This window comes from Puma concolor, chromosome B2 (assembly GCF_028749965.1).
Source record: "Puma concolor isolate L17-30 chromosome B2, mPumCon1.1.hap2, whole genome shotgun sequence".
NCBI classification, from domain to species: Eukaryota; Metazoa; Chordata; class Mammalia; order Carnivora; family Felidae; genus Puma; species Puma concolor.
The window spans coordinates 153,280,471-153,307,705 of NC_141671.1; the positions used below are offsets into that span (position 1 = coordinate 153,280,471).

The 27,235-nt window shown below is 59.2% G+C and overlaps 1 protein-coding gene across 3 annotated transcripts; it reads right to left on the minus strand.

Moving 5' to 3' along the window:
* Nucleotides 1-1,814: 1,814 nt before the first annotated feature.
* THBS2 (thrombospondin 2) lies at nt 1,815-26,509 on the minus strand. 3 transcript variants are annotated; one of them, XM_086708330.1, is made up of 22 exons: nt 26,180-26,507; nt 23,553-23,624; nt 21,393-21,949; nt 20,146-20,230; nt 17,487-17,683; nt 16,317-16,457; nt 15,690-15,786; nt 15,065-15,235; nt 14,749-14,925; nt 13,908-14,081; nt 13,098-13,225; nt 12,875-13,027; nt 12,199-12,417; nt 11,160-11,267; nt 10,422-10,581; nt 9,094-9,212; nt 8,303-8,537; nt 6,436-6,663; nt 5,715-5,986; nt 5,156-5,253; nt 4,608-4,747; nt 1,815-3,783 (listed from the first exon to the last, which is right to left on the minus strand). In XM_086708330.1, exons 2-22 carry the CDS (start codon nt 23,602-23,604, stop codon nt 3,776-3,778), a joined length of 3,519 nt encoding a protein of 1,172 aa, XP_086564456.1. In that variant the 5' UTR covers nt 23,605-23,624; nt 26,180-26,507; the 3' UTR covers nt 1,815-3,775. The 3 variants fall into 3 exon arrangements, with proteins under 3 accessions (XP_086564456.1, XP_086564457.1, XP_086564458.1); XM_086708331.1 differs by lacking the exon at nt 26,180-26,507 and adding an exon at nt 24,761-26,100; XM_086708332.1 differs by lacking the exon at nt 1,815-3,783 and having other exon boundaries at nt 4,600-4,747; nt 26,180-26,509.
* Between the last annotated feature and the right edge of the window lie 726 nt (nt 26,510-27,235).

Below are 27,235 nucleotides of genomic sequence, written 5' to 3' on the forward strand. Positions count from 1 at the left end.
CCGCAGGGAAGCCTGGCAGGTAGGGACCCCGTGGAGGGACAGGGCTGCCCACGCTGTGTGAGGACAGTGAGGCTCAGCCGGCGGCCGTGGGCTGACGCTTGGCAGGAACGCCCCACGGCTTCCCCGGAGCAGATGGCGCTGCGCGGCGCTGGCCACGGCTACTCTGGTCCCCAGACCGCACCTTGGCTGCCAAGTCGTTCCCCTGGGAGCAGGGCTCGGCCAGGCCCGGGCTGTGCCCAGAGTACTGGGATGTTCCCGCCTCCGCGGGATTCCAGGCTGCGGCTCAGTCGGATCTCTTTGAGGGTCTTTCTGTTCTGCGCAGAGCCCTACCCGGCAGGTGCGGGGTCCACGCCGCAGGCCCCCAGCCCAGGGCCTGGGCGTGCTGGGTGGCCGTCCGTTCCCATCCTGCCGTCCCTGCCAAAAACACCGTGCTGTGTAACTCAGACTAACTGAGAAAGACCTGCCTGAGATGTTGAAACCCACAGAAACCCCAGAAGGGACCCCATGTAACCTACAGTTGGTGATGCCGGCTGCCGGTGATGGCCAAGGGCCGGACTCTGTCCTGGGACCATCTCCCCTCCCCGGCACTAACAGACCCCGTTCCAGATCCTTGTGAGAGGCTGCTGCACTGCCTCCTCCAGGGCTCCTGTGCCAGTGAAGGCGTGTGCACACGGCACCCGGCTCTGGGTCCAGTGTTCAGTGGACCCGGCTCTGGGTCCAGCATTCACGGCACCGGGGGCTAAGCCCACCCCACATCCATGCAGCTGCAGCTTTTTCCGGAACAAATAAGATTGGGGGCATGCGGGTTACATTTGTGGGAACCCTGCCCAGAAGGAAAAGAGGACTACAGAGTGGGACACGAAATGTGTCCTGTTCCAGGGGCGCCGCGTTCCTGTCGGTCAGTCGGTCAGTCCTGGGAGAGGACGGCCCCGGGGTCCATCACACACTTCTACTTGCTATAAATCACACAGAAATAACGTCCGGAGAGACGCGTCTCACACTCCCACCCGCCTCTCGAGCGTCGTCCTGAAGTGTGTCCAGTTGTGTCTTTGGAAAAATGTGCATGACGCTCCCTCCAGTAGCCACCACGGCCCAACCCGAATCACTTCCCTAATTGACTTCTCTCTCAATTTGCCAAAGGCTCCCGTTTGAGGTGCAGGGGCCCCGCGGTCCCCCCGCTTTATGTCACAGAATCCCCCCTGCGCCCCCAGTTCGAAGCAGGGCTTTCCTGCCCCCGATGACTGGTCCCGTGCCGTGTAGCTCCGGCGTGTGACTCGTTCCTGCTTCTTTCTGCCAAACGCCCGTGTTCCCCCCCATATCTGACTCCGACGTAACAGAAACCCAAGGCCGCTGGGAACCCAGAGAAAGCCCACCACCCTCCCGCTGCGCGCCGGCTTGTCTGTGTCTCTGCCGCCGGCCCCGGTGCGCCTCCGTCCCTGGTTTGGAACGAGTACAGCTCGCACGGGTCCCGCTCGCGTTAACGGGGCGTCTCCCGGGCGGTCAGTGCTCCTCTGAGTCCCTTCGGGGACGCCCCCCGAAACTCGCCGCACAGCTCGAGCCGCAGGCGGGCAGGGGCACCTACTGGCCGTGTCCTGCTCGGCTGTGGGGCTGCCCCACACGGGGTTTCCTTCTCCACGACGACCCCAAACCTACACCTTAACCTCGGTGGGGGGGGTGGGGGCACAGCTGGGACCTGCAGACAAACGGGCTCACGTTGAGGGGAGCAACACGTCACCCCCTCCCTGTTGGGGTATGTCTCCCTTCCCCCCAGCAGGAACCCTGCTAATTCTTCTTAAAAAAGGGAAAGAGATTCGTTTATAGAAAACCTTTTTACAATTTATTTCCTGTTATTAATCTTTAAAGTATAAAAATGAGGCTGCAGCTAGATAAAAGCAGGGTTTCAGTGGTGAGATTCTGACCATGTGAACAAATAAATAAATATTTACAGTCTTTGGCAAAACAAATGGTTTCATCAATCTGGAAGAGAAGTTTGTTCAAAAAAAAAACATAAATAATTTACCGAAAAAATATGGTACATTCTAAATATTCACATCATCATCGCACAGCACTGCGTTTTTCGTCCGAGCGACAGCCACACGGACACCTGTGCACTCTCCGCGGCCGTTACATTTAGTCCAGTTCCCAAACCCCCGCCGTCTGGGAACACAGCTCCAAAAACTAAGTGGAAAGTGCAGCAAAACAAAAAGTCAACCTCAAAGGAAGCGACAAACACAACTTTATCAAATGAAATGTGCAAGTTAGGACAAGAGTTATGGATCCTCTGTATTCCACACTATGGAATCGAGATAGAAACATAGAAACAAGATCACTATGAACAGAAAGGGGAGAAAGATTCGCCCGCATCAGACAAGTAAGACAAACTTCTCTTATTAAACCCCTTATGTGGAGGGAGATTAATATTTCCTGCAGAAAGAACATGCAATTTAAAGAGAAAACAAAAAACCAAAAACAAAAACAAAAAACAAAAAATCGTGTATATCATTGTATGACTGATTAACAGGTGTGTCTGGCAAGGCTTGATGCTGATTTTTCTTCAGCCTTTAAGGTTTCAAATCCTACGTACAGCAGAGAACAGGGGCACATACTGGATTAGTGCGTTGGCAACAGTATAAATTAAGGTTCCTTTATCAAGTCTTCGTCATCATTTATTTATTCCCCTTCATTTGAAACACGCTTTGGACAACAGCATACTGTAAAGCTTGTATCTCGGCAGGAAGGTATTTCCTTGTAACAACATCTTTGTATCATATGTGTGCTCTACGTGTATCCCTAGAAATCATGCTATACGTGTGTTACTTGACACATTTAAAATAAGTTATGGTGAATGAAGCTGCATCCTAAAGTCATTTAATAAATATTAGCATTTCTAACTGGAACCTTAATGAAAAGTGTTGCCAAACTAGGTAAGCAACTTTTGCAGAGTTGCAAAGCCCAGAGGAGGAATTAGATGCTAAAGTGCTCTTGCTGACGCATGGTCTGGAGCCGGGCCCCGGAAAAGACTCACGCAGAGACCCTGGTGCTCAGAGAGCAGAACCAAGGGACACGCGGAGCTCCCTCCAGCCCGCCGCAGTGGGATCGCCCACTTCTCTCCGCTAACTTCACCAACGGAGGCCAAGTACGGGACTTCGGACTCCACCGCTGTGGGGAGGGGGGGGGGACAGTGGGGGAAGGGGCTTCCGTTTGTCCTCGTGACCACCGCTCAAGTTCCAGTTAGAGAGCCGGCCCCCCACGTCGGACGAGGTCTCCCGACCTCTGCTACCAGCACGACTCCAGACTCCGTGAACCCGACAGGACTGGCTGCTGTGGGACAGCTCGGACCCAAGAGTGGAAATGGCTTTAAGCACTGAAAGTCGTGCAGCGATATTTTTTTCTGCTTAATTTATGATAATGGCTTGCGCACAATATTCCCTTCAACTCCATATACACATAAATACAGTAAGTAATTACATTTTATATGTAAACGTCATTCTTTTTAAACAAACAAGAAGCGATGTAATGTCGAGCTCAATTGTCACTGCACGGAGTCTCCTGCATCATCAAGCTGTCTTCTGGGCTGGACGTTCACCTGTGGGGCCCACGACCAGTCCCCTCTGAAGGCGCTTGGGCGTGGGGTTGATGTCGGTGAAGGACCCCCAGCGTCAGGGTCAAGGACGGGAGCTGCTGCTAAAGAGAGCGAAGCCGGAAGCACCAGCACAGACTAGGGGTCTAGGCAACAGCGTCTACAGTACATTTCTGGAAATGCAGCCGGTCTTGTTTAGACATCTACAAAATAAACAATACACAGAACGAGGGTGGCTGCACCATGGGTTTTGCTTCGTTTTGTTTTGTTTTACCTGCAACCGAAATATCATTTTAGTTTTAAAAAGCCTCCACAGTATGGACGGGTGTGTGAAGGGTGGCGTGTGTGGGAACGCGTCAGGTCTTTGCCCCACGGAGGGCTAAGGAGACTTCGCCAGAAGCAATGTGCTCGCGTTCCCTTTCTCCCCTTGTGGGTAATTTTCAGTGTGTGAATTTTGAGAAGCATCTCAGAGCCTTACTGACCTCATCTGTAGGAGGGAATGTTTTCATGTCCTCGTGAAGGTATGGGGTCAGACAGTACGGTGAGCCAATTATCTTTCTAGACAGGTAACTACAGAGAACCCCCTCCCTCCCTCCCTCCCCCTTTCCTCCCCCTCCCCTCCCTCCTTCCTCCCTCCCTCTTCCCTCCTTCCTTCCTCCTTCCCTCTTCTCTCCTTCCCTCCTCCCTCTTCCCCCCCCCCTTCCTGTTTTCAGCAAGGGTAGCAATCTAAAATCTAAAATGCCACGGGGGGCCCAGAAGCTGTAAGGAATGCACAGTCACAGGACGGAACGCCAGGTGAATGGGCAGAGCCTGGGAATAACTGGAAAGTGTTTGCTCCACCAGAGACATTCACGTTCAATTTAAAACAAACAGGTAACGAAACAGGACACGACGCAAGCCAGCAAACAAAGCAGCTGCCATCAGCGTATTGCCGTGATGTGCCTTTCAAGGCAGCAAAGTTACATGCACGTCTGTCTCTCCCCCACTCTGTGCCACAAGCCGCCCATAGAGCCGTGTTCTCACCCACCTCGGCATTCGTATTTGAGGTCTGAGAAATAGACCATTTCCTGCGAGAACACAAACAGACCCAGCCGCCCGCCGGCATACGTTTGGTCATAGATGGGTCCCGAGTCCGCCATGACCTGTTTTCCTTCATGCACTAAGACTCTGAACACAGGGGTGCGGGGGGAAAGAAACAAGGTGTGAATGGCAGAGGGCGGGAGGTCCGTCCTCACGGGGCGCCGCCCCAAGACCCACCCCTCCCCACGACAGGTGCTTCAGCCTCAGCCAGAGGGCTCTCCAGTCCCCACCACCTCGGCCTCCCTCCCCGTGGCCTTCAGGTGACATTGAAGCCACGTGCGCCGGGCCCACCCTCTAGGCTGGAGCCTAGGTGGTAGGGAGGGGGCCCCGACCTAATGCCCGGAGCAGGACCCCATGTGCTGACGGCTCCCTGACAAGAGGGCAGCACGTGGGCGAGTAAGCCTCACGTTCAGTGAGTCTGCGCTTCCCCCGTCCTGGCCTCTCGCTGGTGCTGGGGACACTGGGTAGAAGTCGCTGGCACTGGGCCACCCTCACCTTATGTAGCCCGTCTTCGGTCTGTGGGTCAGATGCCACCTGTAAGCAGTGTAGTCTTTCCAGCCAATGTTTTTGGGGTCGTGCCATAACGTGCGCACCTGAGAAAACATCACTCTTGAGCACGGGTGCCGTCTCACAGCACGGACGGGAGTGCCCGTGGCTCACGCGGCCATGAGCCCCGGGAGCGGACCCAAGTCCGCCGACAGGGGCCAGCAGGTCAGTGCCACCAGCACAGGCGTCAGAGCCAGAGCCACGGATGCGATTCCGGATCCCCTGCTTCCTCAACATGGGACCTCGGGCAAAACAGTTAGCCTTTGAAAACCCAGTTGTCCTCACCTCTAGAAGACAGTGGAATCACACGTAACTTACAAGAGGATCATCGACTGTGTTTACGGAAACACCAAGACCAGGCATGGCGTCTTTAATCAGGTAGGCGCTCACTACGAGACTGTTAAAATTACTGTCACTTGGGTTACAATTAAGGAAAACACAAAGGTTGGGCATCTTCGGGGCGAGAACGGCTCTCTTGAGCGTGCTCCCGGCGCCTCGCCGTCCTCACCTGGCCTTGCGTGTTCCCGGTATGCCAGAGCGCGTTCCTCAGGTGCTCGCCGGTGCCCGTGGTGGAGTTCACCACCTTGAGGGACACACCCGAGTAGCCGTAAGCCCGAGTGGGCTGCTCTTCCCAGTAGGTCTGGGTGACCTGCTTCCACATGACCACGTAGAAGCGGCTGCTGGACTGGTAGCCGAAGACAAAGCCGGCGTAGTCATCGTCCCGGTCGGTGTTGACGTAGAACGTGCCGCTGAAGTCCACGGACCCGAACTCGTCAAAACCTGGATGTCAAAGCGGACTTTCGGTGGTGAGGTTCAGGCGGGCCCGGCCCCGGAGGACGTGCCCGGTTCGGCCCCGGGACCGGTGGGCACGGGCGGGAGGAGGCTGGGCTGGGCCCTTGTCTCACACCCACCTCCGCTTCGTGGCTCTGGGGTTAATGAATGTCTGGGATCTAACAACTTCAGACCCCACTTCCTGAGTCTGGCTGACCGTTACTGTGTGACACAGTATTTTGTAAATGAAATCCACACATAAGATGGCTTACTGAGCACAACCTCACAGATGCCTGCCTTCCCATTCCCTCGGTCGAGACCATTTGGCAGGCGTGGAAGGACAGGCACCCGAGAGACCACCCTGACCCCACCACGCGGCTATACAGAGCCTCCCGCATGCCCCGTGGGCACCCTGCCCCCAGGAACCACGAAGGGCGGTGCGAATCTCGAAGGCTCACCGACAGCGATGCCGGGGTCCGAGTTGGCCGTCTGCACCAGCTCCTTGCCCTGATGGCGAATGACCCAGTTGGGGTCGATCTGAGTGGTGCCCTTCGGGTCCAGGTGGACCATCTGGAAGTTCCTGAAGTCGGTCTCGCTGATGGCGCTGTTCTCAGGACACACGTCATCGATGTCTGGGATGCTGTCGTTGTCAAAGTCGTCTTTGCAAGCGTCCCCACGCCCGTCCCCTGGCGGCGGATAGCCGAGAAAGAGAACACACGGTGGGTGGTTGGCCGTCAGCCTTTCCTTGGTGTTCTGTGGGGCCATGCTCATCTTCCCTACTGCGTGGGGCTGGGGGGCTCCAGGAGCCTGGCGCGGTGCTCAGAGTGTGGACAGCAGGCTCCTGCTCACCCCCGCGGGTGTCCCCCGAGACTAGGCCTCAGGCTGGGGGTGAGGGGGACTGCACCTCCAGCTTATTCTCTGACAGTTTCCAGAACGTCTCCTGACAACTTTCATCATCACCCTTGCCTGAAATCTATTCGGATTTAAAGCGGAACTCTTACTCTACCAATGACTTTCCTTGGGGAGGTACAGACTTTTTTCTGGAACCTTCTTCTCAACCTGTCCGGTGGGGTGCGGGCCTGGCAGGCCCCCAGATCACTGGTAGGGGGAGGCGCGGGGGGCCTTGGCCTGTGACCCCCACAGCTGTCCCGTCCAGAGGGTCGGACGGCAGTGTTCTCAGCTATAGCTCATTTCACCAGGAGAACAGACACTGAGTTCGGCTAATTCCCGCCGCCTCCTTCGGGGTCTGCTCGGCTGCTCGCACCTGAGGCCCACGCTGGCGCAGGAGGAGCCGGAAAGCACACCGTGCGCTCAGGGCCGGCCTCTCCCCACCCCGGCCCGTCCCCGGGCTCCCGCGGGTCAGCTTGAGCCGAGCGCTTGCTCCAGGCAGGGTTCCCGACCCCTGCTGGAGTCGCCCGCGTGGCTCTGCCGTGACCCCCGGAGCCGCCCTCAGATCCCGGGTCCCCCACTCGCCTGTGAGTCACGTTGGCTCGGACGCCCACACCCCATCTCCGGTCCCAAAGGCTGGGCGGCCCACACGCGCGGGGGCCCCCGAAGCCACCTTCTCACGGCTCCCCCGGGGCCCCGAACACGGCGTGCACCTCGCCGCCTACTCCACACCCTCCCCGTGGCCCCACTTCCTCAAGACCCTGCCCCCGACGCTGCCCACTGGTTGCGGGCCGCGCGGGGAACCCCGTTCCTTTTCCTGACATTTCACACCCCTTTCTCCTTTGCTTTGTCCTTGAAAGAATAAATCCCCAACCCTCTCTGAGCCCAGATCCCACCTCATCCCGCTCATGACGGGCATGTCTCTGCAGAGACGGCTCATAACTTCTGCGTGGAGCCCGTGGCCTATGGGCTGGCGGGCACGCGCGAAGCTGCTGCACAGGGGCAGGGCACGGATCGCCCGAGGGGGCGGGACACATACTGTCTGAGGAGGCGGGGCGTCTGTCTGATGGGGCGGGGCACGGATCATCCGAGGGGGCGGGGCACAGATCGTCCAAGGGGGAGGGGCATGGATAGCCCGAGGGGGCGGGGCACGGATCGCCCGAGGGGGTGGGGCACAGATCGTCCGAGGGGGCGGGATACATACTGTCTGCGGAGGCGGAGCGACTGCCGTCTGATGGGGTGGGGCACGGATCATCCGAGGGGGCGGGGCACAGATCGTCCAAGGGGGCGGGGCACGGATCGTCCAAGGGGGAGGGGCATGGATTGCCCGAGGGGGCGGGGCACGGATTGCCCGAGGGGGTGGGGCACGGTACCTCAGAGGGTACCTACCGTCTGAGGGGGCGGGGCACGGATCATCCGAGGGGGCGGGGCACCTACCATCGGAGTCCTCCTGGCCAGGGTTGGAGACAAGCCGGCAGTTGTCCCTGTCGTCTGGGACCCCGTCGTTGTCATCATCTGAGTCACAGGCGTCGCCCTGGCCGTCGTGGTCGTGGTCGGCCTGGTTGGCGTTGGGGATGTAGGGGCAGTTGTCTTGGTTGTTCTGGTGGCCATCGTCGTCGATGTCATCATTGTTGTCACACTGGTCTCCCACGAGGTCGTTGTCCATGTCGGTCTGGGGGACAGGGCAGGGAACGGGCTGAGCACCTGCCGGGTGGACGGGCGCCAGGCTGGTCGTGGCCGCGGACCTTGGGGCTGGGCCGCCCCCTGCTGCAGGCGAGCGGCCGAGTGCGTGACTTGGGCAGCAACCTGCGTGACCCAGCTACATGGACTCGCTTCCCGGAAAGAAGAGGCCGGAGAAGCAAGCGCCTTTGTGACGTCATCTGCAACAGTGTATCCCACATACGACAGCAACACCTTACGTGCTGTGTCTTCCAGACGCAAGTCTTGGAAGAGAAGCCAGTCCCCACGTTTGTGCCAGGGAAACAGGCAGATAGCGGAGGGCGGGTGCCGGGTCCCCTCAGACAGGGAGGGCCCACGAACGCAGCCATGGCCACCGAGATTGAAGCCCGCTCAATGAAAGTTTTCAATTAAAATTATTGAAAAGCCCACGCTGTCCCTGCGTGGCAGCACTAATGGAAAGCCACAAGGACACGTATATCCACGAACGATTAGGTGCCCCGATGCCCCCTTCTGCTCCACACACCCCCATCAGTCACCTAATCAATTACCTGATCAGGGTTGTGCACCAGGGGACAGTTGTCGCAGTGATCGCCCACGCCATCCCCGTCTGTGTCTCTCTGGTCGGTGTTGTACACGTAGGGACAATTGTCCCGCTCGTTGAAGACGTCTGCAGATGTTCGGGGAAGATGAGTGTGCTAGCTTAGAAAAAGCACAGAGCTTTTCCCGGCACACCAAGTAACTTACAGCCGAACTTCGGTTTCGTAAAAAAGGAGCTAAGAATACGGGAAAGTATAAATATTATCAGATCGTGAAAGAACGTATGTCATGTTTCCCATTGAAGCCCAAGATGCCTTAGTTTAAAACAGAGCCACTCTCGGAGGCTTCCGGGCGATTCTGCATGGCAAGGAGCTGTCACCCGTGTTCACACGTGTCACCTCTGAGCTCCCCGTGTCGAGCCCGTAGGAACTGAGCGTGGACATGCTACACAGAGGAGCGTGCCCGCGGCAGAGGCTGGCAGGTGCAATACCTTACTTCAAGAGCCCTGGAAGTGGATAGTGGATCCTAGGACACTGGGGCCGTGAGAAACCTGAATTTACAGCGGCGGCAGCAACCCCGTCCGATGGCACAGCCAACCCTCACGATCGCTGCATCGAGAGGAACGCGCCAGACGGGCCGAGGCGCCTCTCGCCTGGGCCAGGTGGGGCCTGAGGGAGCAGGGCGGGGGGCAGCGGGAACAGACCCCCAAGAAGGGCTGGCGCGCGCTCCAGCCGCTGCCGAGACAGAGAGAGGCGTGAGTCGGCTCAGCCTGCAGACGCCTGGTGGGCGGGCGGCGGGCGACCACTGCTGCTGGCGGATGGGCTCCTTTCCGGGGCACCGGCCTCTCCGGCTAAACGTGGCCTGATGGTGTCCGAGGCTCCTAACAGCCGGGGACGCCCGGGGTGCTTTGCCATGGCCGTGCCGTGAATAGCTGGAAGTAAGGGTGTGGGCAGAAAAAACCCGGGACAGGGCGGCAGACGCGCCTGCCTGCAGTGTGGTTTGGTGAGGACACAGGACCGAACACTTGGGCCTCTGACGGTGACACGGTCACAAGTGCCAACAGGGGACACAAGCGTGAAGGACACAGGGCACAGGACTAGGGGCCTGGGTCACGGAAGGAAGATGCCACATCCATGGTTTCACAAAGGGAGTTCCTGAGGCTGGCGACCCTGCCAGCGACCCTGGGAAGGACGGGCCTGGCGAGGCCGGGCTCCCGCGAGAACAGCTTAAGGCACCGTTTACCCTGGCACCGGTCTGCATGTGCGGCTGAGCCTGTGTGGCACCCACGGGACGGAGCGCCAGGCGGCAGACATGCGTCCGCGGCAGGGGCAGAACTGACCGTCTCCGTCAATGTCCACGGAGCACGCGTCGCCCTCGCCGTTGTTGTCCGTGTCGATCTGCGCCGGGTTGTGCACATACGGGCAGTTGTCACAGCGGTCCCCGACTTCATCTTTGTCATAGTCGAACTGGCGGGGGTTGAAGAGAAGCTGGCAGTTGTCCTGCGGAAAGGCAAGGGAAGAGGTCGGGACACCGCGAGGACATCTGACACCGCGAGGACATCGCTGGGCTGCACGTCACTCACTCCAGGAGGATCGGACGACCCACACGGAGCCAGTCGGCCTCAGCCCCGCGCTTTCCTGCCGTCAAACCGCTTTCTGATTATTTATGCGTCTGCCGCTGAAACGGAGACATTTCATGGCAGAGACGACATAACCATATACGTCACGCTGACAACAGGTCTGCCAGCGTCACGTGAGCGAGTGAGTGAGAGGTTAGTGGGTCAGGAGAGGCAGGTGTGGTGAGGCTGTGCGGAGACAAGCGGCCTAGTCTGTCCCTTCTGTGAATGTGCAGTCACCTGGTGGACAGTTTCCCCGCAGGTTTCAGTAAAGGCAAGCACATCACTCATGGTGGGGACAGCGGTGCCCCAGCTGGCACCCACAGGAGGGCAGGTGGTCCCCCTGCACGCAGACGCCCACGGCCAGTCGCGCTGGCCGGTCACCGCACGCTGCACACCGAGTGCGAGATCCCACCGAGTGCGGGGCCCCCGGGACAAAGCTCTCCTCCCTGCCACCCCCACCTTCTCATCGTCCACGCCGTCATTGTCGTCATCATCGTCACAGGCGTCACCAGTGCCGTCCTTGTCAAAGTCTTCTTGCCCGGAATTCGGCAGCAGAGGGCAGTTGTCCTGCAATCAGAGGGCGCACACGAGTCATAACAACACTTGGGGGGATGGAGGGTAAACCCTCGGGCATGGAGCTGATGGTGCCAGGGTCACGCGCTGTCCTCAGTGGGGGCGAGGCCAGGGACACGCGTGTTTCTCCTCAAGGCTGCCCTGGAGACGCCGCACCGCCGCCCATGCTTCCAGACCAGGGAAGCTCGTGCCCTGTGCCCAGGACCCCGGCGGCCACGGGTGAGCAGAAACCCGAGGAGAGGGAGGGGCTGCCGCTCTGGAAGCCTGGAGGAGGGCCGAACACCCGGAGACCTTTCACGTCCCGACGTCAGAGTCCCATTCTGCACATCCGTGCCCTCCGCCCTCCTCAGCCAACAGGTGCCAGGAGTCAAGCATAGACCTCTGTTCAGAATCCAGGGCATAGAGTCCAAATCATCTCCCCCGTGACCGGCATGATTAGAAAAATCACTTGGCTTCAACGAGCCGAGTTGTAATTCAAACCTGCGTGGCGGTGGGGAAGCGTGTATTTCAGTCGTGTTCACCCTTGGGTCTCAGAAGTTCCAGAGTGGCCTCCAAACAGATCCACAGGGACCTAGGTCCCATCGAGGCACAGCTCCTGGGGCCTGTCTGCAGCCAGCGAAGGGCCGGTGGCCCGGCTCCCCCAGTCCCACGAACGTGGGCGAAACCTGAGTTTCTCCAGCAAGTTCCCTCACTGAGAGCAGAAGCCCAGGTGGAGCGGGGGTGCAGCTGGGAACCACCTCGCACCCCCAGCTCTTCAGAACAACAGATTGTCTGCAAGTGGCCACAGGGGCCCTGAATGGGACTTCCTGGAGCCAGTGGGAGGTGGGATGGGGGGGAGCGGCGGGGGGAGCAGAGGGTGGAGGGGAGGCTGGAGGTGGAAGTAGGGGGGAGGCAGGAGGCCAGAGGCGGGAGCCCCAGCGCTCACCTTGATGCAGTGGTAGGTGGCATTGGTGGAGCACACCAGGTTCTTGTTGGGCCAGCCGTCCAGGTCCGAGTCCTCCCCGCAGATGAGCCCGTCTCCCGCGTAGCCCGTCTGGCACTCACACTTGTACATGGGGTCGCTGAAGTGTCCCAGGTAGATGCACTCCGCGTGCCTGTGGCAGGCGTGAGTCTTGTCTTTGCACGGGTTCTCAGGCTCACACACCTGTGGGAAGGCGGCCGCGTGGTTAGGACGCACCGAGACCCCACCCCTCACGTGCGGGTCTGAGGCGGACGCTCCGGGACGAGGGCAGGGGTGCAGGCCCCCCCCCCCCCCCGCCGGGTGCCGCAGGGACCCAGAGCCTCGGAGCTGTGCTCTCTGCTCTCCAGAAGCGATCCTGAGGTCCAAGCCCGCAGGTGACCGTGCGGGGTCGCCAGCATACAGTGTTCACGCCGGTCCTCTCGGGCTCCCTGCGGGAAAGTTCAGGTCTGCCCCCGCCAGGCTGATCGGTCAGGGTGGTGGACAGGCTCTGACAGCCCTCCGCCTGCTTCCCAGGAGTCAGCACCCCTTGCCTCCTCGCCCAGGGAGGCCGCCTGGTATTCTCTGACTGCCCCCCAGTGCTCTGGGCTCTTCCCGACTGATCTACGGCCTTTTCCCAGAACACAAGCGGTCAGTTGCTCACCTGCTTCTCCGTCCTGGCCGCCTCCAGGCCGACGCCAAAGGGCTGGGTCCCTTTGTAGCGAGGGGGGCACGGCAGGCAGTGGAAGCCGGGGTTGGTGTTGACGCAGCGCTGGGCTTTGCCCACGGTGAAGCAGACGTCGGTGACCACGGCACACTGCGGGATAAGCGGGGGTGAGCGCCGACCCCGGCTCCGCGGGCACCCCTTCTCCAGGCCGGGCACCCACCTCGTCCAGGTCCTCACAGTGTGTGCCGTTGCCCAGGAAGCCCACGGGGCAGGCGCCGCAGGACCAGGAGCCGTCTGGAAAGCTGCTGCACTCGGCACCGGGGAAGCACGGGTTGGACAAGCAGCCGTCTGCGAAGGACGGCACAGAGCGGGGTCGGCTCGGGCGGGCACACCCGGGAGGCCGCCGGGACACAATCATCTGCGCCCGGGGAGGCGTCTGTCCAGCACCCAGGTTCAGTAAGGGGAAACTGAGTCACTTGGTATATGCTGGCAATGTGCTTGCCCTCCCAGAATTTATCTTTAAATAGTAAAAGACAGGGGGGCCTGGGTGGCTCGGTCGGTTAAGCGTCCGACTTCGGCTCAGGTTACGATCTCACGGCGCGTGAGTTCGAGCCCCGCGTCGGGCTCTGTGCTGACAGCTCGAGGCCTGGAGCCTGCTTCGGATTCTGTGTCTCCCTCTCTCTCTGCCCCTCCCTGATGCACGCTCTGTCTCCCTCTCTCTCAAAAATAAATAAACATAAAAAAATAGTAAAGATAGAGGCTACAGGCGCATAGGCACATGGGTGGCTGATGGGTGATTGTCGTCACGCAGGATGTTCCACAAAACCGTGGAGGAGCACAGGTGTTAAAAGCAGTTGTCCTCATGAGCAGAGAACTAATCTCTCCCTTCTATATTTCCTACTTTTCTCCTTTTTATGTCTTCTATTTTTATGTTTTTAACCAGAATAAAAACACGGTGGCTTCTTCAGAGGGGCTGAAGCGTGCAGACCACAGGGACACAGGCGCTTTCGTGTCCCGCCCGCACACCCACCTACAGGACAGCTCCTTTTATTGCACATCTGACGCTCTTGGACGTCCCCCACGCAGTCCTTGCCCCCGTGCTGGGGCTCGGGGCTGTTACAGACGCGCGTCCGCTCCCGGATCCCTCCGGCACAGGTGACCGTGCAGGCTGACCATGGGGACCAGGGGCTCCACCGGCCGTCGACTGAGGGCAGAGAGCACAGAGGGTCAGCGCGGAGCCTGACCTACACGGGGGCTCCCGGGGTAAGAGCCGGGATGGAGCGGGGTCTCCAGACGTGGGAGGGAAACTGGAAAGAGCATCCTTTCCTGAACCTGAGCTCGGGGGTGATGCGGACGACAGGTTTCAGCTGGCTTTCTTTTCCCTCAAGTCCCACAGGCCGGGGTCTAGAGGTGGAAAGCTGCCCACACAGGCACACCTGCCAGGTGAGAGGTGCTCGCATCTGTAATGTCCCATGGAGCTCAAGTTCATCTTATTGGACAACTTGGCAGTGAGAGGATCACCCTGCACTCCCCTTGTCCCTGGCTGTCTCTGCACTTCGTGAACGGGGCTTCCGGAACAGGGTCCTGGCACCCCGGGGCCCGGGGCCAGCTGGCTGCAGGCTGCAGGGGGTCGTCTCCCAAGACCCCCTGTTCCATGCTGTCTACCCATCCCCCGGTAAAGGGCATGCGTCACACTGCCCAGGGGTCAGGCTGACTTGTCCCTTAGTTGTGCGTTAGCAGTAATTTAACTGAGCTGGTTCACCATCAGGATGTACCCTCAGGCCAGCTCCGGTAAGGAGCCAGCCAGGGGACAGCACGTCTCTTCTGCCCAGTCCTGCGCTGGGCCCACCCCCCGCCTCCACCCCACTTACTTGGACACGGGGTGCCCTGGCAGCCTTTGGTCTCCCGGCCACTCCCCTTGCAATTCTTGCCCCCCATCTGGGGGACGGGCGAGTTGCAGAGCCGGATGCGGGTGATGTTGCCCGCGCCGCAGGTCACAGAGCAGGAAGACCACGGCGACCAGTGGCTCCAGCCCCCGTCCTGCCGGACTAACACACAGAGGAACACGGAGACATCAGGGGGAGGCAGGGGCTGGCCGTCCCAGGCGTCTGCTCACGCCCAAGCCGGAGAGCCCGTCCCCGTGATCTGGCCCCGCCCTGCGGACGAGGAGTGGCCTCTGACACTCACTTCGGTGGTCACACTTGCCCAGGCTGCACGCCCGCGTCTGGATGGACGGCCCCAAGCAGGTGTTGCTGGTGACGTCACACGACCGCCCTCTCTGCTGGGTGCCCGACCCGCAGGTGGCGGAGCACTGGGTCCACTCCGCCCAGGGGGACCAGCCCTCCTCGCCGTCCGGTGCTGGTGGGAAGCACAAGGGCCTGTCGGGCCTCTGCCCACCCTGCCACGGACGGACAGCCCGTGAAGTGGCCCACGAGGCAGAGTCCGTGCGCTCAGGAGAGCAGGTGTGTCCCCTCCCACGAACAGGGTCCCCGGCGGGGCAGACGCCCACACCTGGGTTGGGACTCAGAGCTGCTCTCCCCAGCAAGACGGAGGGCACGTGGGGATGCCCACGGAGAGTGACGGAAGCCAAGGAGCCTACTGTCCCCGCTCTGCACTGCTCCCTCCCCGCCAGGTGACACGACAAGACCCTGAACTCCGAGGTCGTGGGTGTGGATGGCCTCGGGGTGAAGTGGCCCTGATCCCTCCCCTCCATCCCGCTAAGCCCCTCCACCGCCTGCGGGTCACCGGGAAGACAGCAAACAGGCGGGAGGCGGACGAAGCAGATGGCACCCCCCGCTCCTTGCACACTAACAGTGGAAGCAGGAAGGACAGCATTCTCCCTCCGCGAAGGACGGGTTGGCACAGGTCGCCGGCGGGCAGGTGATTTGGTGGCAAACGGTTTTAAATTTCTGCAAGCAGAGAAAGGTGTCTGTGTGACCCTCGTCTCCAAAAGCAGGCGTCAGGGCAAGGGCGGGACTCAAGGGCCGAGAGGGCGGCTGTGCCCGTCCCGACGCCGCAGGCCCTGGAAACAGAGGAGGGCCTTCTGCACACCGCGGGCCGGGGGACCAACCTGGCGTGCGCTGCCCGCCCGAGGCCGCCATCGTGAGAACGGGGTGCGTTCGCCAAGGGGAAGAGGCTAAGCTACCCACTGACCTCTGTGTGGGCAGTGACCTGCACCCCCAGGCCCCCCGGAGTGGCCTGAAGCTGCACACGCCCGGCCCCCTCCCGCCTCCCGGGAGACACCAGCCGGACCGGTCACCTCCTGGAGCTTGTCTCTCGTGTGCGACGCGGTGAGGTGGGCTGGAGCCCTACTTACTGTCGGTGCCCCGTGCCCGCCCTCGTATCAGCTGTCCCGGCGCACCTGCGCGCGTTTGCGGCCAGCGGGGGAGACCGGGGAGCCCGCCTCCCTGCCCCGCGCAGAGGTGTCCCCGGCCCTCACCTTGCAGGTGCATTTGGTGCAGCTGTCCACCACCCAGGTTTCATTTTCCGCAAAGAAGCGGCCGTCCTGCCAGCAGGCGGACATGTTCCTGGTCTTGGGCGGGCCGCCGATGAGCTCCCAGAGGACCTGGTTGTCGTTGGACTGGAAGATCGAGGGAAACGTTTACGTGTGGGCGAAAGCAACGTCCTCATCGCGCTCACAGACGGGAGAGGAGGCTCCTCCCTCAAGGAAGGGCGCCCCCGGCCCGTGTAGCACCGCCCGCCGTGCGGCCGGCTCTGCGGGAGGAGAGTCGGGGCCACGTGAGGCCTCGCCACGTGGGGTCACGTCCCAGCGATCCCAGCGGGCGGCCGACCGCCTGTCACCCTCCAGGGGAGCTCCACTCACGTGGCCGCGTCCCACGGCGTCTGCCCGCCCTCCTCTGAATCCCTACCTCTTCCTCCTGCACACGGTGGGTGCTCAGCGGGAGGCAGTGGGTGCGGGCGGGGGTACTGTTTGAACTCTTGCCCCCATTCCTGCCCCAGGGGCACACACCTGCTGGAAAGTTCCAGAAGAGGCACAGCCTCCTCCTGGTGCTTCCCCACCCGTGCGTCCTGGCCGTGCCCATTCTCCCGACCGCCCACGGAGCGGGGGTGATCGGGTCCCACCCCATCCCCGGCCCCTTGACGTAGAGCAGAGGGTGGGGACGGCTGCCCGCCGAGCGGCTGTGCGACGTCACCAGGGCGTGAGGCGACCCCAGACCTGCAGACCTTCCCGGCCACTCTTCCCCGCTGCCCCTGTCACTTCTGTTAGGCACCATGTGTTCCCGTCCTCTGGGCCCAGCTGAGGGCCTGTCTCGGGTCACGCAGCTAGGAGAACATGGCTCCCGTCAGTGCCCTTTTCTAAACCTGAAGGGACCCAAGACGGTGTTTTCCTTCTGACGTCCCCTTACGTCCCGGACCTGCGGCCAGTCCTCCCACACCCATCCTGTTCAGGCTCGGGGACACGAGCGGCCCCCGGGTAAGAGCCATCCTGGAGGACGTGGAGCCACAGGTATCTGTTGTTCAGGGTCCTCTGCCCTCCCACCTGCCCTCCGCTGCCCTGCGCTCGGGCCAAGCGCCTTGTCAGTGCGTCAAAGGGGGCTTGCGGGTGAGGTCGCGCCTGTGTGGCAGGAAGCAGCCGCCAGGCACCCACCACTTTCCGCAGGTTCTCGTGAAGCTGGTTCACGATGACGTGCAGCCCCGACAGCTCGGTGATCATGGTGCCCAGCTCCTCGCAGGAGCGTTCGCACACCTCCGGTCTCCTGTGCGCGCCTGGGCCCGCGTACTCCGTGGCCACCTGAGGGCTCAGGTGCAGTGTCTCCGTGTTCTCGCTGATGGCGTTGGCTTCGGCTGCGGGAAGCAGTGGGTGCAGTGAGCACGGGGGAGAGCGGCCGCGCAGACGTGGGCTTGGGGACGGAACGAAAGAGGGAAACACGGGGGCTGGGGCTCTGCGCCCACATGTGACTCAGGCAGAGGAGAGGTGACCACCTCCTTTGCTGACAGCCGTCCCTGTGCCCCGGAGCCCGCTCCCCAGCACGTGTCCCCGCAGCTCCTCGCTCACCCTGTTTTCTATCCAAACACCCTTTTTTTGGCCACTTGCTCCGCATCAAGACGGATGCAGCCGGCGGTCTTCATGCCAAGAAGTGTCCACCAGACCTCACCTGCCTCTCCCTCATTCCCGTGTCCTCTGGAGGGAAGGGCAGACGCCCTCAGAAGCGCGACCTTGGGGACTCGCCCTCGCTGCCCCTGAAACCGCACAAACCCCCTGGGGCTCTCACAGGGGACGTACGTGGCCAGGACACAAACAGCAAACTACTTGGGCCGGTCCGGAGACAGGCGTCATCCCCCGAGGGAGCCGGGCCGGCCCAGCCATGCCCCCAGCCCTCCAGTCACTGTCACAGGAGTGAAATGCCCTGTTGCTCTCAGCATCTCGCTACTGAGTTACACCTTCTGGAAGCTACCGATCTGCCAGGACTGCTGCTGGGGACTTACTACTTGGTCAGGAATCCTTGCCGCAATCACTCTGACCTCGGGAGTTCCCCTGGCTCGCTGCATGGAAAAGGGCACAGACCACACGGACATAAACGCGTCAGTCACTGCCCATAGGTATCAGATGGGAAACGGTCCCGCACCCACAGATGTGCCCCGGGGCCTGATTTCAGACAGACCCAGAGCAGGACAGGACAGCACACAGTCAGGGCGTCCACTCCCCCTGATGAAAGGCCTGGCAAGGTCGCCCGGGGGCAGAGCTGGGACCGGGACCGGGGTGCCCTTCCCCCCCTCAAGGGTGAAATGTCCCCCCCTGCCCACAGAGCAGACCACCAGGCATGACGCTCAGCTTTTACGTAAACACAAGCACAGTCCGTCCGTCAGGGTCCCAAGAGCCGCTCTCTGCCTCCGTGTTGTTGAGCCTTCCCGGAGGGGTTAGTGTCCTATGTCTGTTCACTATCTTAGCGCCTCCTGAAACTTTTGCTTTTTAATGACCACTTCCTCCCCCAAGAAAGTCAGCGGCTAAAATCACAGGGGCCAATAGTTTGCACGTTAGCCAAGCTGCAGACACGGGGTGAGGTCTGAGCCGCAGCGGCTGCGGCAAACGAGGGGCCGGTCACAGGAGCCGTTACAAATGTCCCTTCACGCCACAGTCCGGCCAAAACGCGCTGTTCTAATCCTCACCTGCCCTGAATTTCCACTGAGTGAGTGTGGAAGATCTGCAGAGGGACAGAGGACAGGGCAGAGGGACAGGGGATAGGACAAAAGGACAGGGGATAGCCTCAGACAAAGATGAGGCCTCCGTGGGGGACCCTCAGCCGCCAGCCAGATGCAGGCTGAGGAACAGAGCGGGCATCCCCGCGCCTAAGATGGGGGAGGGACAGCTCCCAGCTCTAGGGGGGTGCGGGTCCCAGAGCCGCACCTGTGCGTTACAGACATCACATCCTATGTATTCCTGACACGCTGATCATGAGAAAACGATTTATCTTTGTCATAATTTACAGTTGACATGAGGAAGGGGCCTCAGTGCAAATAAATCACAACGTGAACCATATTGGGAGACTCTCAGCCCAGGTGGGCACACAGGTGGTCACACACGGCAGCGGTGGGACCCCCGGGCCTCTGCTTCTTTATGGTAAAATGAACGAGCCTGTCTCTAAGGTGTTTTGAAGATTCAGTGACACACTGAGTTTAAAGAGCCCAGCAGAGTGAACTTCATAAATTAAATGCTCAAGAAAATGTAGGCAATTATGGCTGGAGGTAAATTCAAAGTGCGATTAGCATTCAATGCAGGATTATCTGTCAATGGTTCAGGCAGCGAAAATGTTTCCAGAATAGGGCTGTGTCAACAGCCGTGAAGAGTGAAGAAAACCTCCATCAACCTACCGACAGATACCCATGCCGTTATCCAGAGAGATGATCGTCACCCATTAACAGACAGGAAAATTTGCAGGTAATCATGTTAAAATGCAGAGATTGGTCTTTTGGTTTATGAAATTGATTATTTTGTATTATTAAAATATATTCAAAATTACTCTTTCAAGCAGTTTATCATTTTTAGATGTCAGCGTGTCCGAGTTGACCAGCTAACTCCTTCAGAGACAATAATGGCACTTTATTACAATATTTTTTCTTAAATCCCCACTAGCCCCCCAACACACATGCACACACACGCACACGGGCACGCAAATGCATGTACAGGCGCACTCACCCACGCGCGGATACACGCACTCACACACGTGCACATACACACTCCCGTCGTAGCAGAAATCCATCCAAGACGAGAAATGAGATGTGAAATACACTGTTCAAAACACACCTACCTCCCTGACTTTGCTGACAACCTTTCTTGCTTAGAACATCTTCCACTGAGTTTTCGAACACTAAGTAGACGTTCTGCAGCAAACCCTGGAATGCACGTGAGGAGACAAATAGAGCAACAGATACACATCAAACGATGCCAAGCTAAATGACGTTTTAAAAACACAAGATGTAATCTTATTCCTGTGCCGCTACACGCAGCAGGCTGGAACTCCCTTTATCGTGGGTCAGTCTGGTGTCTGGCTGACGGGCTCGGAAAGGCACGCGGTCCCGGACGTGGACACTCGGTCTCAAAGGTGAGCGTCTGTGCTCCCACGGCAGGGCCACGGGGGCTTCCTGACGGCCACCAGAAGTCAGTTCAACAACTGGGTAAGGATGCTAGCCTCGGGCTCAACTGAATTTAAACGAACAATCGTTTCCCCAGAAGACACACGATGATGTGCCAACACTGCGCTGTAGGTTCTAAACCCGTGTGGTTTTAGAAAGATCTTCCAAAAACTATTTTAACATGAACATATTTTAAGATGAACATGGAATTTTTCCCTCATAAACCAACAGCCCTCTCCTTGAAAAGCATGGCTCTTACTCTGCTCTCCTCGCCTCTCAGTGCTAAACGGGGACTCTGGAGATTACCAGAACATTCCAAGGGAGCCAATTCCTTGGCCATCAAATCCGTCTTCGGCCGGAAAAATGACGGCCGTTTGCCCAGGTAAAAAGCACACCGGGACCACGTGCCCTGCTTATTTGTGGTTTAGAAAGGGGTGTGTGCTCTGTGCGTGCATGTGTGTGCGTGTGCGTGTGCGTGTGTTGTCCATGTGAGTGTGGGTGTGCACACATGTGCATGAGTACGGTGTTTGTGCACACATGCGTGTGATTGGGTGTGTCAGTGCGTGCACCTCTGTGTGTGCTCTGTGTGTGCGTGTGCACGTGTGCGGTGTTGTCTGTGTGGGTGCGTGTACACATGTACACTGTGTGCACATGGGTGCCATTGGGTGGGTGGGTGTGTGCACATGCGTGTGATTGGGTGTGGGCGTGTGTATCCATGTGGGTGCGTTTGTGTGCACGCGTGTGTGTGTGCACGTCTGTGTGCCTGCAAGTGGCGGGAGCCCACGTATGTCTGCATGGTGCGTGTCTCCCGGGCCTGACCTCTTCCAACACGGCATCACGTTAAGAGATGCCCTCGCCGCTCGGCCCCCAGCAGAGCCCGTCCCCGTGCCTCGTGCCGCGGCCGCGACCCTGCTGTACGTACCCGGAAGTGATTGTCTCGAGCAGAGCCTTTGGCCACGTACATCCTGCTCTTTTCTGTCCGCAGCTGCTCGTAGAAAGGCTCATCCAGCGTGAAACTGTCGATCAGGTCGCAGCCCACGTACAAGCTGTAGGTCTCCCCTGTCACCTGCACGGTGATGTTCTTCCACTGGGAGTCAGCCAGGCCCACGTCCTCCAGGGAGATAACGTGCTGAGCGCCGTCTATCCAGTAGGTGAGGTCCAGCGTGTCGGCCGGGCCGTTGGACACGATCTCGAACTGCCTCTGGGAGGCGCCGGGGCCCTCCAGAGCCAGGAGCGTGCCCCGGGACTTGGGGTCCTGCTTCAGGCTGGCCGTGAGAAAGAAGCCCTCTTTCTGCCTCACGATCTTGGCAATCTTGCTGAGGTAATCTGCACTCACGGGTGGGATGTAGTCAAAGCGGACAAAACGATACGCTGGCACGTTGGGGTCAGGCCCCCGGAACTGCTTGGCCCCAATTGTCTTCCGGTTTATGTTGCTGATGCTGAAAAGGTTGAAGGCGGTGTCCTCGTCCTGGTCACCAGCTGCCCGTGGGGACAGAGCAGGGAGGTTACCGCGGGCACGAACCCGGAGGGGCCTTTTTACACACGGGGCAGCAGACCCTGATCCCAGGGGGTGTCCCCTTTCCGCTGGGTGCTAATGGCACCGTTACCCTCTCTCTCCCCGGGCCGCTACCCACAGTGGGGCCCCGGAGGCAGCTGCTGCTCGTCCGTGACCGTTCGGGAGCGAGCCGGCGCCAGAAGGCTGTGTCCGGATCAGCCCGCACTCCGCAGCCAGGCCTCCTGTGAGGGAGGCAGCGCTGCCCTGAGCTGGGCCCTGGTGCACCTTCCGGAACCCGTCCCGCACCGGGCTCTCTCCTGCTCTCCCACCCAGATCTGAGGCTTAGGCACAGCCCTGCTTCTACCATTTGATTGCCCAGAAAAAATTCCTGCAGAAGAAATGCGTCTTTGTCCTTGCTATCCACGCTCTCAACGTCGCTCTCTTATGGAGACCACCTGACTCCCACAAGTTACACTGGTGTCTCCATTTTGCGGAAGTTTATCCACAACCCCGCTGAGCACCTGGGGAAGGCTCTGAGACAGCGGGAGTCTCAAGCCTGCGAGTAAAGGGCTTTAAGTCACCATCTGGATGACCGGACCTTCCCAAAATGTAACAGGGTAGATGATTCAACGCAATTCACTGAGCAGGAGGTTCAAACGAAGCATGGCTTTTCATCCCCTGTGTGGCGAATCAAAGCACGAGCTTCAGAGCTGCTTACAGAGGTGTCAGCCGGCCACCTCCTTGGCAGAGCCGCTGGGCAATCCGCCAAAAATGCTTAAACAGTTAACAGCTCTGACTCAGCAACGTTCCTTTTGGAACTTGTCCTGGGATATAATCTCAAATACCGGGAGAGACGCAGTCACAGCTGGGTTCCCTGTGGCGTCTCTTACACTGGCGACACTGGAGTAATGCTGTACCTGGAGACTGGTCTAAACAACAGCACGATCTATCTTTGGACGGAATATCATCCAGTCATTAAAGGCCGTGTTGTGTGAAAATAAGCACACGGAAAAACACTGATGTTGCATTTTCAAGTAGGAAAAAAAGTAGGAAGAAAAGAAGTTATAGAACACCAAGCCCTTCCAGTGTTAGAAACTTAGCGTGTAAAAATGTAAAAGCTGACTGTGCATGGCCAGTGTTGTGTCACCAGACGAAAGAGTGTGTTTCTCTAATACCTAGACTTTCCAAAAAGAGATAATTTCCTACTGGGGCACCTGAGTGGCTCAGTCATTTGAGTGCCTGACTCTTGATTTTGGCTCGGGTGGTGACCTCGTGGTTCGTGAGATCGAGCCCTGCATCAGGCTCCATGCTGTCAGTGCAGAGCTTGCCTGGGATTCTCTCTCCCTCTCTCTCTGCTCCTCCCCACCCCACTCATGCACATGCACTCTCTAAATTAATTAATTAACTAACAAACTTAAGCAAAGATTTAAAAATAAGAAATAACTTCCTCCTACGTGGACTCAGAAATAAGTAAATGTTTATTTAAAAGGAAGTTCTGAATGTTCTACCCTGGTAGGAACCTCAGCCACAGCCTTACCTGCTGGGGCGCGAGCAGCCCCGACAAGCAGAGCCTCTGTCCACACTCACCTCGCGCGCCGGACGCGGCCCAGAGGGCGAGCAGGACCAGATCCCAGAGCATCCTGCTTCGGCGGAGGAACCCTGCGGACAAGCCAGGCCCTGGTTACGCAGGCGCACAACACGCACGGCAGTGATTTCCAGTGTCGACCGCAGTCTTCACTCACACGAATGTTTACGCGGTTTGTGCGTCGAAACCAGCAGTAAGTGCATTTGTGGGAAGTAAAAGCCGGGTAAGAAATGGGCCTTTCAAGTGGGGCTCTTCCGGCTCGAGCTCCTATCATTGGACGAGCATTTGTTGACAAAGCAGGGCGTGATCACATTCCCAATATTCACATTATCTGATCTCACGACGACCAGAGAGGCAAATACTATTGTTATCATCCCCATTTTGCGGATGGGTAAGTGAAGGACCGGAAAAGTTAAGCGCTGGCCCAGAGCAAGGCCGCTGGTGAGCGTGGCCAGGCCTGAAACCCAGGAAGTGTGAACTTAGAAAAATGCCGGCACCATAGAGACAATAATCTATGAAGCACCGTTGAGCAGATGGCCAAGAAGAAAAAAGTCAGGCCTAACTTAGAATAAACCTTAACTGTACGCAGGAGAAATAAACTGAACTCGGTGTGTCCCAACCACAGAAAAACATAGCATTCTACTTAGCAATCACTTTTACTCGGCTGTTCTATTTTCCTGCAGGCCTGTTTTTCCATTCTTGAGGATTTTCAGTTGGCATGGTTCAGGCCAGCAGACGCTGGGCCGGGAGTCAGGAGACCTGGACGGAAGCCCGCTCCACCGTTAACCCCTGCCCCGCCTCGGGACTCCCGTGCCAGCATCTCGCAGGGGCGCGCGGGGCACGGAGCTCCCTCCCAGCGGTGGGCGGCATCCGGCTCTGAACCGAAGCCAAAGCGAGACCCCGGCCCGGCTCTCAGATGGCGGCAAAGCTCGTTAGCACCTCGGGGTCGCAGAAATCCTAAGGAGTGCCCCCCGCCCCCCAGAAGCATCTGGTAAACTGGAAACAGTCATCCTCCTGGGCTGGAGGAATGTTCCCCAGGAGAAGAGGCCACTCTGCAGGCCCCTGGGATCCCTCCGGAGTCCGGCTCCCGCCGCTCACAACCTCCTCGCAAACAAGTCGGGGCGCCGCTGGTTCTCACGTGGCCCCGGCGAGCGGCCGGCCCCGACGGTCAAGCCCTCGCGGCCCAACCTCCCTGCCTCAGTTTCCTCACCTGCAGAATGAGGAATAGTTGTGTAAATCCCGTGCCAGACAAGGTCACCGCGAGAAATGAGTTCGGCGAGTTAACACTGTAGAGGCTCACGCGGCACGGTGGGCGCAGAGGCATCTGCTGAACGTGCTGCGTGGCTGCCCCCTGGACCGCTTTTCCCGCGGCTCTCCGGGGGGCAGCCGTGCCGCTAATAGGTTCCTCAACGGACTGAGCCACACGCGTCAACACCCGGGTGCTCAGAGCCACACCTGGCGCTCAGTGAGAGCCGCGTTCGTGCTTTAGGAGGAAACTGGGCCAGCACCTCCGGAACGCCTCCCCTGTGTCCCCTCGACCAGATGCGTGCCGTCTGTCCCCGCAGAGGGGACAGCTGGCTCTGGCAAACCGGGCTCCATCCAAAATGTGCTTTTTCAAGTCCTGGGGGCCCAGCTTCCCAAGTGTCAGCTACACAGCGTAAACGGAACTCCGTTCCAACAAAATCAAACCCTCTGCCCCCTGAAAGCCGAGCGTCTCTGGGTATGCACGCTCTGCCGTCGGTCACATGAGTGAGAGGGACCCACGCTGTCCAGTGGGGGCGCGACGGCGGCGAGGGCACAGCGGGACCAGGAATCCCTGGGCCAGCCGTTCCGTGCCCACGGCTGGTCCACGGCAGCACCCGGGCCGTGTCACATCCTAGGACACGCAGTCAGGCACCCGGACACACACTCACAGTGTGTCTGTGGCTCCATCTTCTCCAGAGGCTTTCTGCAGCAGAATGTGATTAGAACTCACACAGACGTGTTCACACCCGTTTGTACGAGCGATCCGAGCAACGGTCACCACCGGGAGGTGTGCGGTCCCTCCCTCGAGAGGGGCTCGGTCACGCGGGAGCCTCCTGCCCCCCGTGGCTCAGCAGCGCCTTCTGGTGCCGCCCGGGCCTCTCCTGGTGCTGATCGTCCCCCGCTTGTAGCCACAGCCGGGCGGGGGTCCCCGGGCTCCTCACACACCCACAGTGTATGCTGCTCCTCCCTGATACTCAAGCACACTTTCACTGTCAGAGACGCTTAGAATTGCAGTGTCTGTAACCTCTCTGGTGACCGTTTTCACTTTTTCGGGAGGACTTTCTCTAACGCCCTCCTCGGGGTCCCCCCATCAATGACAAAGACACAAGCGTGCGCCCCGGCTCACGGGCAGGTACGCTCGCGGAAGGCACCAGGACCGTGGGACCAGACCACCTCCGAGGGAGCTCGCGGCGCGGCCGCTGCGGACGCGATGCTTCCAAGTGTGAAGACGCTTTAACGGTCAAGCTTCACCTTACAGCATAGATCAGTTTTCACTTTTCCTTCTCCCTCCTCAGAAACCAAAACAGCCTTTTCTGAAAATTAAAGTACAACGCAATGGCTGTCTAATAACTTTTACAAGGTAAATCTTTTATACAGTTCTTACCTGGGACGTCGAACGGCTGTGGCGAGGGCTGACTGGGTGCCGGGGATGGAGCCCGGAGGACCAGGTCCACGGCGTGCGGAGCGGGGGTCAGCAGCCTCCTCTTTATATGCTCCGGTCTCCTGGGTGGTGCTGTCAGTCAGACCCGGGAGGAAGCGCGTTCAATCCATCCTTCGAAGGAGTGACATAATCCCCCTCCGATCTCGCATTCGCTCCGAGCACCTGGCACACGGGTGCTGGGCTGCCCGCTCCCGCCGGCCCCTCCAGCTGGGGGACGGCAGAGGCGGAGCCACGGGAGAGGGGAAGGCAGGCAGGCGCTGGCTTTTCCTGTCTTCTCTCAGGAAATAAAACGCTATAAATACAACCAGCGAGGTTGGCTGCAACTCCCCTTTTCGGCTTCAGAGACAGAATGCAAGTTCCAGGGTTTAAACAAGTTTCACACCGGCCAGGCTGAGAAGGTCTTTCCAAAGCAGACAAGTCACGACCGAGAAGACGCAAAGCATACGCCGCCGGGGTCGATGTGCTGAGGAAGTTATTCTGTGGCTGAATTAATTTATCATGTGCAGAATAAATATTTAACCTAAAGGGAAATCGGGAAATGTTACTTTCTGCAGTTAGATGACTAAGAAATAGGACAGAGAGGATCCACATCCCACATCGTGTGCTGGCTGCACCCCCAGGAGGCCTCCCCTGCAGGGGCCCCGGACGGGGCCACGTCCGGCCGCCGCTTCGTCCCCAGTGGCAAAGACAACCCATCATCAGCTTCCGTGGGCTCAGCTAATGGGACAGCCTGCAGAATAAAGACTTGAGAATCCCAACAGTGGTAGCAGTCGGACACCCTGCCCTCCCCAGAGCTCACCATCTCCTGGGCCGGTGTGGACAGTGGTCAGAGGAAGGAGGTGGTGGACAGAGGGAGGAGGTGGACAGAGGGAGGAGGAGGTAGACAGAGCAAGCAGGTAGACAGAGGGAGGAGGTGGACAGAGGGAGGAGGAGGCAGAGGGAGGAGGTAGACAGAGGGAGGAGGAGGAGGTGGACAGAGGGAGGAGGTGGACAGAGGGA